This window comes from Oreochromis aureus, linkage group 16 (assembly GCF_013358895.1).
Source record: "Oreochromis aureus strain Israel breed Guangdong linkage group 16, ZZ_aureus, whole genome shotgun sequence".
Classification (NCBI taxonomy): Eukaryota; Metazoa; Chordata; class Actinopteri; order Cichliformes; family Cichlidae; genus Oreochromis; species Oreochromis aureus.
Genome location: NC_052957.1, coordinates 21,823,487 through 21,839,106, shown reverse-complemented (window position 1 = coordinate 21,839,106; position 15,620 = coordinate 21,823,487). Strand labels below are relative to the sequence as shown.

Below are 15,620 nucleotides of genomic sequence, written 5' to 3'. Positions count from 1 at the left end.
TCTACTTTTTTAAATTTATTTATATAGTAAAACTGTTAATTTTCATTCGTTGCCTCAAGGCAACACTGCGCAGTTAGCCCAGTTTTTTTCAGGCAATATAATGCATTTGCATATGTGTGTAGAGATGTGTTTGTGTGCATTTATATGATCATAGTCAATGCTTTTTACTTTACAATCTACTCATAATTACAGGACATGGATGTAAATACCTTTTATGCAAGGAAACCAAAGGAATGTGCACTTTCTGTCCTCAGAAAGTGAGGACAGTGAGCTTTCAGGGAGTGACAGTGAAGTAGAGGAGTGGATGCCTGAATGAGGTTTGAGGGACACTTAGGAGCTCAGGGGTCAGGGGTCAGTTGGTAAAGTAACTGTGTCTGTGTGTGTGTGTTAGTGCCCACATAGCAAGCAGGTCTGGCCAGGATCTGGTATCAATTCGGCACTCTGAGTAGAGTAGAAAAGCGCTATATAAAAATCAGTCCATTCACTGTCTGAACAGAGTTTCGGTATGTTACTTTTGCACTGTTTTGCCTGTTCCGGCACATGTTGTTATTGCATGGCTTGATTAAGGTACACATTATGCTGACATGTGGGGCCAGAGCTGAAACTGTTCTGGGCCAGCACAGGGCCAGCACTGGCCCGTGGCTGCATACCACCTACAGATGGCCCACATACCGCAATGAATAACGGCCCTTTGGTGGCCCAGATCAGGTTTGCCAGAGGTAATCCACACATGGGCCAGCACAGGACGACCAGGGTGTCTGAAACTGGCCTTGTGCTGGCCTATGTGTGGGCCACCTCTAGCAAACCCGGTCTGGGCCACCAAAGGGCCGTCATTATTTGTGGTATGTGGGCCATGTGTAAGCACAATATTGTGGGCCTGATCCCTGCCATACCAATATTGCTGTGCGGGTGTCTGTGTGTGTGGTCGTGTATTGCTTATTGTTGTGGGGACACAAATTTGTTTACACACTCACATTGTGAGGTCTCGCCTACTTTATGGGGACAAATTGCAAGGTAAATCATTCAATTTTACGGTGAAGGCTTGAGTCAGGGTTAGGGTAAGGTTCAGGCAGGGACTTACTAATGTAAGTCCCTGCCTTACTAATGTAAGTTAATGTAATGTCCACAAAAGTGATGGAAACACAACGTGTGTGTGTGTGTGTGTGTGTGTGTGTGTGTGTGTGTGTGTGTGTGTGTGTGTGTGTGTGTGTGTGTGTGTGTGTGTGTGTGTGTGTGTACGCGCGCGCGCATAGGGTTAGGGTCAAATGTTGGATGCATTTTGGTGTTTTATTGTTTTGTGAAATGTTTACATTGTTTATTTGTTGTTTATTTATTTGTTCATCCTTGTTGTACTAATACAACTTATTATAGAATAACTTGGCATTTTACTACCCTTGTCGCACAGTGTTGCCTTGAAGCAACAAACCAATATCTGTTTGGGGGGGGGGTCAAATTTTATGATTGATATATTATTAGGGACCCTAAAGCTCCCCCAAAATAGGGAGAAATATTTTTTTCCCCAAAAATTAAAAAGTCATGCAGTAGAGGATTAAAATTGATCTTATTTTATTGTCTCAACAAGTCGTCGATTACTCATTTATGCCCTACCCGACTCAGATCAGCTGGTTGCTGTGTATGTGGTGGTCCAAACATGTAAACGGTAATGGAAGGACTGGTTCTTATACAGGGATTTTCTACTTGAGCAGGCAAAGCACTTTATACAACATGCCACATTCACCCATTCATACAAAACACTGTTTTTTATGCTTCTTCTGAGTGTTTTCTACAGGGAGTGCAGAATTATTAGGCAAATGAGTATTTTGTCCACATCATCCTCTTCATGCATGTTGTCTTACTCCAAGCTGTATAGGCTCGAAAGCCTACTACCAATTAAACATATTAGGTGATGTGCATCTCTGTAATGAGAAGGGGTGTGGTCTAATGACATCAACACCCTATATCAGGTGTGCATAATTATTAGGCAACTTCCTTTCCTTTGGCAAAATGGGTCAAAAGAAGGACTTGACAGGCTCAGAAAAGTCAAAAATAGTGAGATATCTTGCAGAGGGATGCAGCAGTCTTAAAATTGCAAAGCTTCTGAAGCGTGATCATCGAACAATCAAGCGTTTCATTCAAAATAGTCAACAGGGTCGCAAGAAGCGTGTGGAAAACCAAGGCGCAAAATAACTGCCCATGAACTGAGAAAAGTCAAGCGTGCAGCTGCCAAGATGCCACTTGCCACCAGTTTGGCCATATTTCAGAGCTGCAACATCACTGGAGTGCCCAAAAGCACAAGGTGTGCAATACTCAGAGACATGGCCAAGGTAAGAAAGGCTGAAAGACGACCACCACTGAACAAGACACACAAGCTGAAATGTCAAGACTGGGCCAAGAAATATCTCAAGACTCCAGTCCGACTCAGACGCCAGCAAGGTGGAGGTGGAGTACTGGTTTGGGCTGGTATCATCAAAGATGAGCTTGTGGGGCCTTTTCGGGTTGAGGATGGAGTCAAGCTCAACTCCCAGTCCTACTGCCAGTTTCTGGAAGACACCTTCTTCAAGCAGTGGTACAGGAAGAAGTCTGCATCCTTCAAGAAAAACATGATTTTCATGCAGGACAATGCTCCATCACACGCGTCCAAGTACTCCACAGCGTGGCTGGCAAGAAAGGGTATAAAAGAAGAAAAACTAATGACATGGCCTCCTTGTTCACCTGATCTGAACCCCATTGAGAACCTGTGGTCCATCATCAAATGTGAGATTTACAAGGAGGAAAACAGTACACCTCTCTGAACAGTGTCTGGGAGGCTGTGGTTGCTGCTGCACGCAATGTTGATGGTGAACAGATCAAAACACTGACAGAATCCATGGATGGCAGGCTTTTGAGTGTCCTTGCAAAGAAAGGTGGCTATATTGGTCGCTGATTTGTTTTTGTTTTGTTTTTGAATGTCAGAAATGTATATTTGTGAATGTGGAGATGTTATATTGGTTTCACTAGTAAAAATAAATAATTGAAATGGGTATATATTTGTTTTTTGTTATGTTGCCTAATAATTATGCACAGTAATAGTCACCTGCACACACAGATATCCTCCTAAAATAGCTAAAACTAAAAACAAACTAAAAACTACTTCCAAAAACATTCAGCTTTGATATTGATGAGTTTTTTGGGTTCATTGAGAACATGGTTGTTGTTCAATAATAAAATTATTCCTCAAAAATACAACTTGCCTAATAATTCTGCACTCCCTGTATATTCTGATGAACGCTTTAGAGAGCAACTGGTGGTTCAGCATCTCGCTGATGGAGACTGGAGCAGCCCGTCTACCTCGTGAGCTACAGGCATTCCTGTGTCGCCAACAGGTAAGTTTTAGAGTAGTAACACCCATTACACGGTTGAAGGGCGTTTCTCCGCTCTCTTCTTTCCTTTCTTTTAGCAGATAAATTAAAAATTTATCGGCTGCTATAACTGCCAATGCAGATTCATCAGCAAACTGATATTAGCACACACATAATATCATTCAGGCTCTATTCTATGCATCTAAGTTTTAGGTGATGGGCTAATATTACGCAGTCTGATGTTTTCATTCACACTTGGGTGATACAGGACAGATTACTGCAGAGCAGCATGCCAGCTGAGTGACACTAGTTTATATTTTTCACAGAAATATTGGCATTCGCCCCTGCATTTGGTACCACGAGCAGCACTGCTGTTACTAAAGCCACACTAAATGCAAATTAATGAGCCTTACTTCCGCTATTACCTCGACACAAGAGTGTTTTCATACAGAAAGAGGTGTAATGGCTCTATGAAAAGAAGAAGAGTTAATTTGTGCATTAAAGTGAACAGAATCGGATAGTGGGCTGAGAAGAAGACTTAAGGGAACACTGGTGGTTTCACCTGAAACGATAATACTGGAATAATGTGAAATCCTGTGTGGGCTGAGATGGAAAAGATGGAAACATTAAAACAAAAAACAAAAAAAAAACCAAACTACCAGTTGGATCAAAGATGGGATTTGAAATTATGAAAATCATTTGCAGAGGGCAAATTGAATCACACCACCAAACAGAGATTTACTGTTGCATCAGAATGACAGAAGAGAACATCAGAGGATGATGACAGGAATATCCTAAATCGTGAAATACATCAGTCGTCTTCGTCCTCCGAGGGACTTGCGTGCTACACCAGGGGACAATCTATCACAGCTTCAGGGAAATTAATTGGTGGGAAAGTGAAGAGAGAGCAAAAGCAGCAGGAAAGAAAGTTCGAGAGGACTGCAGAGAGGAAGAGAAAGGGGCGGGGTGGTGAGAGCGACAGTTACAGGAAAAAAAAAGTGAGCTATGCAGCAGAACAGCGGTGTTGCTTTGTGGCCTCAGGTGCTATGCTGCTCTAATGAGGCCATTCTTACCCGTAGCTTGTGACTCTGTGTCCTCACCACCTTCCCCTGCTGCACCACGTCCACCGGACACTCGTTTATAGAGCAGTCAGCTTTGTGTCTGAGCCAATCCTCGTAGCCCTGAGAGAGATGCAGCAAGTGGGTTGCAGCAAGGGAAGGAATAGAAAACGAGATTGTAAGGGGAGGTGGAAAAAAAAAGGAGGAAATAAATATGTGTGTGTGTGTTGGCAGCGGGGAAACAAAGAATATAGACTGTTGTACAAGCAGAATCAGGGCCAGCACCAGATCAAGAGAGAGGGGAGCAAGAGGTCAAAGTCATACACAGTAATTAATTAGCATCGCACTTTCTGAGCTTGGTGACCCGTTTCCTGGATTTGTAGCCAATGTGTCATGTTTTAGATTTATGTCCTGGTATAACTCTGGCTTCCTGAGCGAGAATAGCTCTATCTATCACTGATAGTACCCCATCCCTCAGTACTGGGACAGAACGGAGAGGATGCATCGCCCAGAGTCACGGGATCCTCAGCTCGAGTGATTAACAGAGGAGACCATTCATGATCATATTTCTCACATCAGCAGACAGCTTCAATGGCATGCCCCTTTGCTGGGAGTGGAATGTGTATATACAGATAATAGAGCAACGGAGAACGGAGAGCGCGTGGGTATTTGAGGCCAGCAGTTGATGCGTATAGAGGATAATCGTGGGCAATTTTTCTTGGACATAAGCACATTTGTGTGCATCCTACCTGTTTGATGGCGGTGACCGTGATCACAAAGAAGAGGGGCAGGCCACTAGTGACTGGGCTGGTGGGGGTGTCGATGATGAGCTGCAAGGGAAAGAAACAGGAGGAGGAAGACGCGGGGGGGGGGAGTGGCCACAAATAGAAGATAGGATGTCAAGTAAACACCACTGTTTCAATGTGCATCAGTGAAGAGCTTTTAAAACCAAGAACCAGATCTTCAAGCTGGGATCAGATTTGATCTTTTCCTTTAGGATTAACCATGCTGGGATAGTTATGATCAGTATATTTAGGTGTATACACCCCTACATTTTCAGAGACACATTAAATCCAGCAAGCAATGTCATTATTTCAGTTTAAGAAATTAATACAAACACATCCTCAGCATGCCCCATCATCGATAAATGCATGCACCCAGTCTGTGGGCATGTTTCAAACTCCTCTATCAAGGCAGCTGCTGGAAGAGAAATTGCCTTAATAGACCGGAATACAGCTTCTGGACTACTATCAATAGTCCATCCTTGCATTGTTATTCAGCCACTATATTTGATACAATGTGGCAGTTCAGAAGAAGAAGAAAAGCTTCTGACGTACAGACAGAGCAGTACAACAATCCATTCGAGAACGTTGACTTTGCAAATTTGCATTAGCCTCAGATGAGTGAGTGCTCTTATTTTGAAATATGTGAACGATAAGGGAGTGTCTAAACAGCTATCAGCACTCATATGATTAAACAGTGCACACAGCCACATAATGAGACAGCATCACTGTGACTTCTGGCAATTATGAATCAATTCCAGACTCTTAACAAATGTAAAATCAGCAGATTCTAAAACAACCAGAGGTCCATATTAAGGGTGGAAATCAAAGAGTGACACAAAACACTATAACTGTTTATAACACTATAAAGAAACCAACCAAAAAAAAGGATAAAAAAAACAATGATTTGCTTATTCTACAGGGACAGAAATCTGGCATATACATACAGTATCTTCTACAGAGCGTGCACAAACATGCAGTGCCTACAGTCCTCACACAGTAGGCAGATTAAAGAGATGTGGAAAAATAATTGTCATTAATAAAGCCAAAATCTCACCTGAACCAAAAATATGACCAAAAAGTAAAAGTTAGCGATTCTTCTGAACTGCTCAAACAGGTTCTTGGGAATGAAGTTCCAGAAGGTGTACTGTGGAAGAGAGTGACAGCAAAATTACTATCAAGGCATTTAGAAAAAAAGAAAAGCAAACATCATAACAGTCCCTGTGCCAAAAAACAATAAGAAAGACAAAAAAGTGAAGCATCCTTTAAAAATAAAAGAAACACAGCTAGAAAGGAGGATTACATGGTTGCCTGAGTATAAAACTAACGTAGCGTGATGATAAAAAGTGTTACAGCAGTGACTCGTGGGCTGAGGACCGCTCACCTTGGAGGACACAATGCGGTTGTCGGGATAACGCTGAGGGATGTACGCCTCAGCTCCTGGAGGGGGTTCTTTATGCCCGATATACACCGTCCGACTGTCCACCCAGATCTCCTCCCCGACACACTGCAGAAGAAAGAAATAACATGCAGATATAAATAGCAATAGAAGGTAGAGGCAAGAAACTGGGTTAAATCACAAAGTGTCCACTTACAATTAATGACCTCCCTGCTATTATCTGGCTTACATCAATTGAAACGATGCAGCTGAATAACACCAACATTTTACCAGGACCTCCTTAAAAAATGACTGCACATTGTGGAAGCATGGTTTATATGGCCAGCCAGTATACATTATTGTAGATAATATACAACTAATCAAAAAATACTTTATATATTTTTTTGATTAGGATCAAGAAAAACAGTCCTGGATGAAACACTGCAACAGAATGTTACACAAGACTGTGTTACACGACTTCTGTGACTTCTTTTAACAAACAACTTTACAGACAAGACAAGCCAAATTGAAGGATGTGTTAATGTTTGTGATGCGTGTAGGTGGGTTCGGCTCTGAGTCACGGTACAGTGGATTTGTCATTTATCTTTTTCTTCCTGCAGAACAGTCAGGATATTCTGCAGTCAGCCCTCTGCTCCATCTTTCGATTACTCTCTTCCATCTGCACAGGTCCAAAACACAGCTATGTTGTTGCTCCTACAATTTTCAACTGATTCAGTGGCTTGACTTTAAAAAATTAAATACACATCAGTTCCCGTGCATGCAAACCATCCCCAGGGCTTAACAGAATGCACTGTGGGACTTCACCGCAGCACATTTTTTCCTCAGAGATGTCCCACATTAAAAGCTACTGCAGTAACAGAGCTCTCCGAGACAAAACAAGAATCACGAGACCAGGATTTGGCTGTTTGCGTCTACACGAGTCCTAATGTTTTGGCCTGAGTGGGCAGCGTTAGCGTAGACTTTGGCAAAGTGGCCGACCTGACACAGCTCAAAGCAGAAGTGTTGACCATTAGCAGAAAAGTTCTGGAACAAGCACTTTAGAGGAAGTAGCGCTTCACTGCTTCAAACGTCCTCAACATTTTGGCAGAGACGTAGCTCATTATTGTCAGTGAGAACCCCCCCCAACTTCTAATACGTTTGTGCTCAGTCCACAGGACGTACATGTCCCAAATGTGTTTCCTGTCAACTTAATCCACAAGTTTTAACAAGTTTAAGACGGCCCAAAAGATCAAATGAAGGGTAATGCAACATCACAGTGAATTCAATGCAAGATGAGACACCCAAATAGCTAACTGCAAAACTTAAAAGCAAAGAGACCCAGATCCTGGCATCAGACGCTTGGCAGTGAGATAAAAATAGACACAGATCCAACAGTGTCAGCCGACTGGAGACCCCTCCAAACTATTACGGGGTGGGGGAGCAGCATGACCCAGACAAACACTGAGTTTCTTTCGGTTTCTTTCCATTTTCAAAGTAAGGCAGAAACCGAAAGCAGTAAAAGCAGAGAGCAGGGAGAAATCAGCAACAACAGATTTCTACAGAAGAAAAAGGGTAACAAGGACAAAGAAAAGGATGTATGGGGAGAGTAATGGGGAGAGAAGGTGGGGCTGAGAGCAAAAATAGAAGCAGTTGTCACTGACATGATGCAGCATGTGCGAGTAATCTTTCATTTATTTATTTTTTGTAAAGGGAACTGACCAAACCAAACAGCTGTCCTGGTAATATTAAGCCACGTACCATTGAGCCTTAGTTGTTTACTTTAAACGTCTTATAAATATCCCAACATAACCACGATGTGCCAAGGAATTTCATGTTCTGCTATAAATACTGTAATAACATTTCTTTCCTCTATTCAATTTTTAAGCTTTCCACTCTTCAACTAATTTAATACCAAAACAACAACAACAACAACAAAAACTTGGTTACAATCAGACTCTCTGACCATACAGTACATTTGATGGTTTAATATTAAGAACAGTGTATTGGACCAAGGACAGCTTTGTACAATTTGTTATAGTGCAGGCTTGCATCAAATCAAGCTAAGGATGTGATCCATTCAAAGGACAAACCGAGGATCTAAATGGGAGGCTGGAGAATAGAAAGCACTGTCAACTAAAAGGGCAATTTCCAAATACTCCTAATTTGGCATTCCAGGTTTTTCCTGCTATAGAAAGAGCCTTTGGTGGGGGGCTCACTTTATTTGACAAGAAGAAGCTACTTTCAGCTGGTCCCTTGTCACATGGGGTAGTTCCACATGTTTGATTTGACAGAGTTTGGCCTTTTGAACCAGTTACCTTTCACTGGCCAAGTAAATGCATAAACCATGTGTATTTTTCACCTTAATTGACAGAAATAAAGAGACCAAGAGGGACAAAACACAAACTACAGGAGTAGATAAAAGTCTGAGCCTGGGTCACCTGATGCAGCCCCAACGATAGGTTTGATCGAAAATCATGTATGAGGGTGTCCATCTTCCAAATCTAAACTGAGAGCTGATAGCACACATGAGAGGAGGCTGATAGCTGAAGGTTCTGGCTCCCCTTCTACTTTTGGTAACTAACAAAGTGCTCAGTTGTGGATAATATGGTGATATGAAATCTTTACGATGTGACTGACCCTGATCACTCAGGCCTTTAAATGTGAGGAGAAGGACTTTAAATTCAATTCTGGATTTAACAAGGATCCAATGAAGAGAAGTCAGTAAGAGAGAAATGTGATCTTTCTTCCTGTTAGTGCTCTTGCTGCAGCATTTTGGTTCAACTGGAGACTTTCCATAAAGCTATCAGGAAAACCCAACTATAAGGAATTACAATAATCTAGCCTCAGATTCATTATGCATTAGTGGGAGTTCAGGTTAAAGTTTTGCACTGTAGTCAGGAAGAATATGGAAAATGCTCATTGCTATTTCAATGAAATTGCTCGCTTACATCTTAAACATTCTAAATATTTACTTCTGTCTATTTCTACATCTTTTCAACCATTCTACAAATCCACAGTTCTCTGAATTCATCATCCATCTCCCCCATATTTCTATCTGCAGTGTTTTTTCCCTTTGTTCCCACCATCTCCTGGCAGCGAGTGTCACATTATGACAGCGTGACTGTGGGAGAGGGGTGGAGGAAGACGCAGAGAGATTGCATTGTGGTTTGCAGTTATCTGATCATTAATCCTCACTGATCCGTATCAACCCATGTCCCACAGCTCCCTCTTCACTCTGCTGCTCCAACAGACAAAGTGGCTTGGTGGCTGGTAGCAGGACATGGAGGCTTTGTCTTTATTAACAACCCCAACCAGCAGAGCGACGGGTCTTACGTCACCATCAATCATTAACAATGACAGGATATACTTTACAGCAAAGAATAAAAAACTAAATAAAAGAAACCACCACTACAACTTTTCCTTTTATGTTTCTGCACTGTGTGAAGCACTCCTATTAGGTAGGCGCTTTGCCATTTGTTTATAATTCGAAATGCTGCCTTAGAAAGCCATGAGAGTATTTCCAGATCTAGCATTGTATAATTATGTGCCTACCACTCACAGAGGCTTTGCTCCATAAGCACTTAACAGCACTATGAATGCATATATTTTCGTTACGAAAAAGCTAACCCCGACCCCAGCAGTGCCATCTATGCCACCTCTGTGATGCGGTGCCTTTCTACTACAGAGGGGCAATAAAAGACATACACCATTAACTGGCTTGATTAAATGGTCATGTCTCATACTTCCTCCACTGCCGAGTCATGCTGTGCTGCACGCAGCATGTTTAGCTGCGATCCTTCATTAACCGACAGATCAAATTCCTCTGAGCGAGCCTTACCTTAATGAACTCCTCATGCTAACATGGGATGGACAACGTATGCAACTCCAGAGCAGGATGCGATGCTGTTTAGCTTTATTAAAAACAAACTATAACTAGACCATATTATTAAGCAATTTTAGCTCGTTTTAAAATATATATTGCTACAGAACCTCAGAAATGTTATTTTTGAGTATTACGTGGATGCTACAGTGACTTCATGCGTAACTGTGTCTTATCATCTGGTGCATTTCTTTAGTTTAACTGGCACGATTCAACTTTTAATTTTACTGCTGCTGTAACCCAACAATATTAGCAATCTAATGAACTCTGTTGCATTCTAATGAGCAAAGCAAGTAATTCTGTGTAAATTTGGGGTGGTAACATTAAAACAAATGCAATAACCTATTAACAGAGGCTTTGAAGTCGGTTGTCGCACTGAACACGGATAACAAAAAAAGCCTCAGGACCTTGATCAAAAAAAAAGAAAAAAAATGACACTCATTAGTCACTGATCATCACAGCAATACAGTACGCAGAGACAGACTTCTACAGCATGTCTGCAGGTTCATTAGGCAAAGAAACAGATCACAGAGGCTTCATTATAATGGCTGGAGATCCAACATGTAGGATTTTTCCTCAATTTGATGCTCTGATACAACATTTGTCAAGTGATTATGAGACTGAATTAGTGTCCCAGAAAATATCCACAGTATCCTCTTGGTGTTTTTTATTTGGTTTAATGAGACTTATTAGACTCTGTTGTTTATCGAATTTATTTTTGGGGGGGTACAAAGTGAAATTAAAAAGGAAGTGGTAAAATAAGGAGAGAGAACATGGCTCCTAAGGACAATATGGGCATTTAGGCATTCTAATCATTTATTAAAAATAGTGTTTGGGAGAAATAACTATACAGGTGCAAACAAATAAACAAACAAACAAAAAAAGGGAATGGTGACCCTTCAGCCCGCGCACGGCATTTCAAAAGCATTAAAGAGCCACCGGATACCTCGTAATCCAAACACCGGCAACATTATCAAAGGATAAATATGAGCTGATTACTTTAACATGACAAAATTTGTATTCCGCTGTTGTCCCAGCTTCCTCTCCCACTTCAGCTCGCTGTGATCCAACAGTTACATAAGTCTTTAATCCAGCTGTGCTACTTCTCCTCTCCCTCTCCTCTCTCCTTCTCCTCCTGCCACCCTAATCTGCATCCCAAAAAAAGAAAAAAAAAAACTCTCATTTTGTCTGCGTTTAACACTGACACGATAATACAGGCTTGAAATGGTGTGTCATAAAGAAAACGTTGTCTTCGAGCCATGCTGCGAGAATCAAAAGACAAAATCACTCTTATTTGCCAGCACGAAAGATGTGTGACTGTTTCCTCTGATATGCACACAGACCAGTGGGCAAAGCTCAACCCCAAACACAAATCCTGTGAGTTTGTCACCTACAGCTGCCATTGCTCCACCAGGGCCCCATCTCCAAAGGGTGCAGCAGACAGGAATAGACTGCCCTTAACTGTTTGTAGCAGTGATGTGGCAAACAGTAATCTAGCGGGCTGTGTTCTGCCTTTCAACACCAGCCGGGACTCAAAGGGCTGTAAAGTTGCTAGAAACCCTTCTTAAGCCCTTCAGCGCACAAGGTGCTGCTGGCACCTTTTTAATCAAAAGGGAAACATCGCTGGCCTTTCTCTTTTTATCTGCTGATTTTGTGAGAGGTCTCAGCATGAATAACAGTTTACATTTAGAGATAAGATAGAAGAGGGTTAGGATAGCAGGCGGGCAAGGGTAAATTACAGCTATATACAGCACAGTGGAGTAGCAATAAAGCAGATACAGTTTCAAATATTGAGACCCTGAGAGGCTGTTGTGGAAGTTAAAAGCATGAGGACATAATTATGCTATTACATGGCATCAGCTATTTCTAATAAGTCCAACCCCATACACACAAGCACTATCTTATACAGATTATGACCTCATGCAGTTCTCACAGTTTGCACTAGTCTAAGGCATCATTCCATCTCTATTATTACCAGATGAGAAAAGGGCACTGACGAGGAAGGGGAGCGGAGACCGAGAACACACATAACACACACACACACTCAGAGCACAGGTGGTCCTTTTACAGATAAATTTAATTATAATAAAATCTCTTCCTTCAATGACTGATAACATACACAAGTCTGTGTGCACACTCATGCACCTATCAGCCTCTATATCTCAATGCATGAGGGCTCAGCTATTCTTTTATGCAAAAAAAAAAAAAAAGTTTAACAGACTTAAGTTGTTACGCAACAAAAATGTCCCATTTAAACGTCACGCACCACAAAATCTCACGACACCATAGTTTTCTTTCCCGATATTGTTTGCCATGGTGCACAGGCTCAATTCATCCGCAATTTTTCAGCCAGGGAAGAGGTCTATGAGCATGGCTGGATGCAGTGCATTCCCAGTTTTCATCTAATTATAAGGTGTATGCAACAGATCTGAACTATTAAAGCAATGAGCAATATTGTTTTGAGGTATCTACAATGCTTTGTAGTGTCACTGACCAACTGCCAACGTGTTTCAGTGATTTAATAGTTTTTAATGACTCTCTGTTGAAACAAAGGCACCTGAAACAACAATGAAAATGTGTATTTTTTTTAATCTCTAACAAAAGTAGGTTACACACATATATGGCATTGCAATGCTATCCAGAAAAAGCAGGAAGCTCAAAGAGCAGAGTAGCAAAAATGTGTCAAGCAAGAAATCCTGAATGAATGACAGTAAAAATAAGGAAATTAGTTACAAAAGCAATGGCTCAAAAACTTGCCCTGTGGATTAAAGTGGGCTAAATCAAATTTGCATCCTCTAACAGCCAAAGAACATGCACAGTCTTTTTTAAACAACACTGATAAATAATTAGAGGGCCGGCTACATTTGGCCAGTAACCTCAACTTGGGTGTACTTGGCTCCATCTGGACTAAATAAAAAAGGCTTGGACCCTGTCCTCGTCTCATGTAAGGATGTAAGGTTTGTTCTACTACGCACCCTCATTACTCGAGCATCTGTTCTGAATACGGCAGGGTTAATAGAAGGTGATACACAACTAATAGGTGCCAAGGCAGTCATCACCCATCCCTCCAGTTGCAAATCAATATGCAGAGGATTTAATTTGTGATTAATTGCGTGTCTATTTAATATTGCAGGATGCAATTGGAAAAAAGAGCGAGGGATCATTATGATGATGACCTCCCTCCCAGATCTGATTTCCCCTGATATTAGCCCTGCTGAAACATCAGTCAAGCTCCACGCACACCGTCGCTGGCCTGCTTCGCGCACATGTGCACACACATAGACACCAAGGGGTGCGAAACAGGCTTGAATGATGAGAAGGATAACTCAATATGCACTCTGCTATCGTCACTGCACCTGAGCCAGATTTAAGGTCACGGGAAAGGGCCACAGACGGTAGCAGATTTACCAATGCTCTATAGGTACACAGTCTGATGAGCATCACTGGGCCTGTCAAAGGAGGTTCCTAATAGACTTTTTTTTCCTCCTCTAATTCAGGCTCCCACCAACCAGCTGCCTCATGTCCCAATAGATAATCAGTGGCTGCTGATGACAGAGATTGAGACCAGACTAACCAGTAATATAGTTACAGCTTGCAATCATTACTGTGTGGATATTTCCTGCTCACAGGCAGACCTGATTGCTCATTAGAGATAAATGATGAAGCTTTGATGGCCTCGCCTTTCTCAGAACCTCATTAACTTAACCTGGGCAACTTCTATCAAGCTAGAGGTGTAAGACATGGCCTCTCACTTCTTTTGAGTCCCAGCCATGAGAAAGTTTAGTATGCATGCATGCATTTTTTTTTTAATTCTACACATTCACCAGTCATCACTGCATCTGTAGCTACTGGAACATTCTCCATTCAGCTCCACAAAAACATCGCAAAGCCCACAGCCACCGGCCTGTGCCAAAAAAACAAAACAAAAAAAACAGCTCGAGTCAAATGTGTATTATTGCAGGAAGTTATTTATCACTCTCACACAAACCCTCTGAGCAAATTTACACGCAACACGGTTTTGGGTGCAAAAACCAAAGCCATGAAAACGTGTATCAGAGCACTTCCAGCCACCGAGCTACACTTGTGTGACAGTGTTGACAGACACACTGGGGGCCTTACGTATCTGCTGATGATATTCCGGAGCAGGCTGAAATCCATCCTTTACACGGCTACACTGCGCGACAGAGACGTTCAGCTCTCCCTGGATGGATCTTCGTAAGCGCTACCTCGTGTAGATCTTTCCGCGAGGATCCATCGCTCACCTCCTCCACCGTCGCCGCCGCGTGTCTGCGATAACGAGGAGCAGCGGTCTCTCAGTCACTCGGCTGCTCTGATTTTCATGGCATCCCTGGGAAGAGCCATGCAGCCCCCGAGAAATTACAGCGACCCCTCACCAGCGCTGCTGGCTACATTTTACACTGAATTTTCAGCGCTTGCAAACCTCCAAACCCGCGGGTGTTCTTGCAGGGTGCTCTCCGTCTGACGAGTCCTTTTATTCTTGCAGGAGACGGTCCCTCATGGAGTCTGTGTCCTGCTCTGTGTTCCCAGCGGTGGCCCTCGATGTAGCGGTGCTGCGAAACGTCCAAAGCGCTCATCTGTCAGATGACTACGCTGCGCGTGCGCAATGGCATGTCTGGCGTCTCCCGGGATATTATATTGAATGCTGCACCGAACGAGCGACATCCACATGCAGAAGCACGAGAGGGAAGAAAACCAGCACAGGTCCAACATCATAAACCCCACGTCCTGAGATCACAGCACGATTAAGCCTGTTAGACCTGGACAACTTTAAGTCAGTCTGTTTTAAAGATGAACTATTTAGTTGGAAAGAAATGCTTACTTAAATAAATAAATAAGCATAATCAAAATTAGAAAATACTCTACTAAAATTCATACATTCAAACTGCAATCACGTAAAATGTACATATAAAATAAGCAGTTGCTCCTCTTCATTACTAGACTGTTATTATGCAGGAAAATGGAATTTACTTATGGCATATTTCAAGTGCTTATTACAGAGTGCTGTGCAAACGTTTTGACATGCACAGACGTGCAAACATTAATGGAAATGCAGTATATAAGGCAATAACAGAGGTTGTACAAATGTAATGAGCTTGAAGGTCAGTATTTGGTATCACCATCGTCATTCTTTAACACAGCCTGAAATCTTAGACAGGCTTTCTT

At 42.2% G+C, this 15,620-nt stretch overlaps 1 protein-coding gene across 5 annotated transcripts in view; it reads right to left on the bottom strand.

Annotated features, from left to right (window-relative positions):
* The window catches only part of LOC116316126 (probable phospholipid-transporting ATPase IH), a 36,013-nt gene extending 20,615 nt beyond the window's left edge, over nucleotides 1-15,398 (bottom strand). For 4 of the 5 annotated variants that reach the window (XM_039600574.1, XM_039600572.1, XM_031734627.2 and 1 more), the window contains exons 1-5: nucleotides 14,556-15,398; nucleotides 6,563-6,685; nucleotides 6,236-6,325; nucleotides 5,146-5,226; nucleotides 4,412-4,519 (exon numbers count right to left, since the gene is read on the bottom strand). In XM_039600574.1, the coding sequence (XP_039456508.1) occupies nucleotides 4,412-4,519; nucleotides 5,146-5,226; nucleotides 6,236-6,325; nucleotides 6,563-6,685; nucleotides 14,556-14,594 (441 nt within the window). In that variant the 5' untranslated portion in view covers nucleotides 14,595-15,398. The remainder of the gene's footprint in view (nucleotides 1-4,411; nucleotides 4,520-5,145; nucleotides 5,227-6,235; nucleotides 6,326-6,562; nucleotides 6,686-14,555) is intronic. The other variant, XM_039600575.1, reaches the window with a different exon arrangement.
* Between the last annotated feature and the right edge of the window lie 222 nt (nucleotides 15,399-15,620).